Source organism: Myotis brandtii, unplaced genomic scaffold, assembly GCF_000412655.1.
Source record: "Myotis brandtii unplaced genomic scaffold, ASM41265v1 scaffold180, whole genome shotgun sequence".
NCBI classification, from domain to species: Eukaryota; Metazoa; Chordata; class Mammalia; order Chiroptera; family Vespertilionidae; genus Myotis; species Myotis brandtii.
This window is the reverse complement of record NW_005356675.1, coordinates 721,627-723,212: the sequence shown is the minus strand read 5'-3', so window position 1 is coordinate 723,212 and position 1,586 is coordinate 721,627. Positions and strand designations below refer to the sequence as shown.

The 1,586-nt window shown below is 61.2% G+C and overlaps 1 protein-coding gene across 1 annotated transcript in view; it reads right to left on the bottom strand.

The window, feature by feature from the left end:
• Nucleotides 1–1,586, bottom strand: part of ESPNL (espin-like) — a 23,765-nt gene that overhangs the window by 1,355 nt on the left and 20,824 nt on the right. The window contains exon 10 of the mRNA XM_014537642.1: nt 4–313. Coding sequence (XP_014393128.1) covers nt 4–313 — 310 coding nt within the window. The remainder of the gene's footprint in view (nt 1–3; nt 314–1,586) is intronic.

The window sequence follows — 1,586 nt, the reverse complement described above, 5'->3', positions numbered from 1 at the left end:
GGCAGGAAGTGGCTGTTGACGGTGATGCTCACCAGGGGCTCGGGCAGCAGGGCCTGCAGCTCTGCCGCCAACTGGCCCAGCTGGCTCTCGTACTCCTGGCAGCGTCTTCGCAGCTGCAGGTCGGCGATCTGCTTCTCCAGGTACACCAGGTCGTCCTCCGTCAGCAGCTCCCCGAAGGGGCCCAGGATGGCCTGGTGGGTCTGCGAGTACCGCCAGGCCGCCTGCTCCGTGGGGCCCGCGCTCCCGCTGTCCTCCTGGGCACAGGGAGGGCTGGTCAGCGGGTGGCTGGGAGGGCATGCTCCTTCCTGCCAGACTCAAGCTCCCCGAGGTGGCCTGCTCCCGGTGCCCCTGGGGAGCCCAGCCCTGGACACCAGCTGGCTCTTGCTGGACTTAGAGACTGAAGCTCAGGGCAGTCCCCCAGCCCTGTGGGGGCCCAGCCTTCCCCTTCAAAGAAGGTGGGTGTCTGCTCTGCCTAATCTCTCCCCCTCATCTCCCCAATGTTTAATGCAAGGATCTCTCTCCTCAGAGCCTCCTGCTCCTCCCGCCAAACTCCAGAGCCTTCTGTGATGGAGGGCGGCCTTGGAGGACGGCAGCCTCAGCCACTCTGCTCTGGGTTCTCTCGATGGTTCACCCCAGAACCCCTGGGCCCTCCCTGCCCCAGACACAGCCCTGCCCCCGTGCTCACAGTCTTCGGGGGACAGACACGGAGGGACCCTGAGCTGGGCTCCCTCTGGGTCCAGGCTCCGGGCCTTTGATTACCTCTCAGAACCCCTGGGGGAGGCGCCCATTTCACAGGCGAGCTACCGCCTGGTTGCCAAGAGGCCTAACCTGCCTGGTGCCAGGCGTGCTCTGCACTAAGTTCTGAGAGCCAGTCAGTGGGTATTTAGCTCAGGAGCCCGTGGGCAGGGAGGGGCCACGGTTCTGGGAGGGGCTTTGACGTTTATTTCCTGTTAATGAACTTAAATAGCCGCAGGTGACAGGTATTATTGTTCTGCAGGGGCTGCTCTACGGCAAGGGGTGCAGAGCACCTCATTCAGACAAAACCGTGTCCCTCCAGGGTAGGCCTCTAGGACTACTGTCCACACGGCAGGCAGAGGGAGCCTGCCAAAGTCCACCTCAAACCACAGCCCTCCTCTGCTCAGATTTTCTTTTCTGTTTTAATCCTCCTCAGAGGACATTTTTCCCATTGATTTTCAGACAGAGTGGAAGGGAGGGAGGAGACAGGGAGAGAGAAACATCGATGTGAGAGTGACACACTAAACCTAACCCGACCAGGGCCAGAGATCGAACATGCAACCACAACCGAGGTATGTGCCCTGGATGGACCCTTGGAATGAACCCGTGACCCTTGGGTCCTCGGGTGGACGCTCTAACCACTGAGCAACCGGCCAGGGCTCTGCTCAGGCTTTCAAAGGCTCCCCTGAGGCCTTGCAGCGAGAGGTTCTGTAATATCTGCTGTCCCTTCTCTGACCTCACCTCTGCCCACCGTCCTCATTCGCTCCACTCCTGCCTCCTCCTGGTCCTCCCTTGGGCCAACTCATTCTGCCTCAGGACCCCACCTTCCATGTCCACCTGCCAGGACAAAG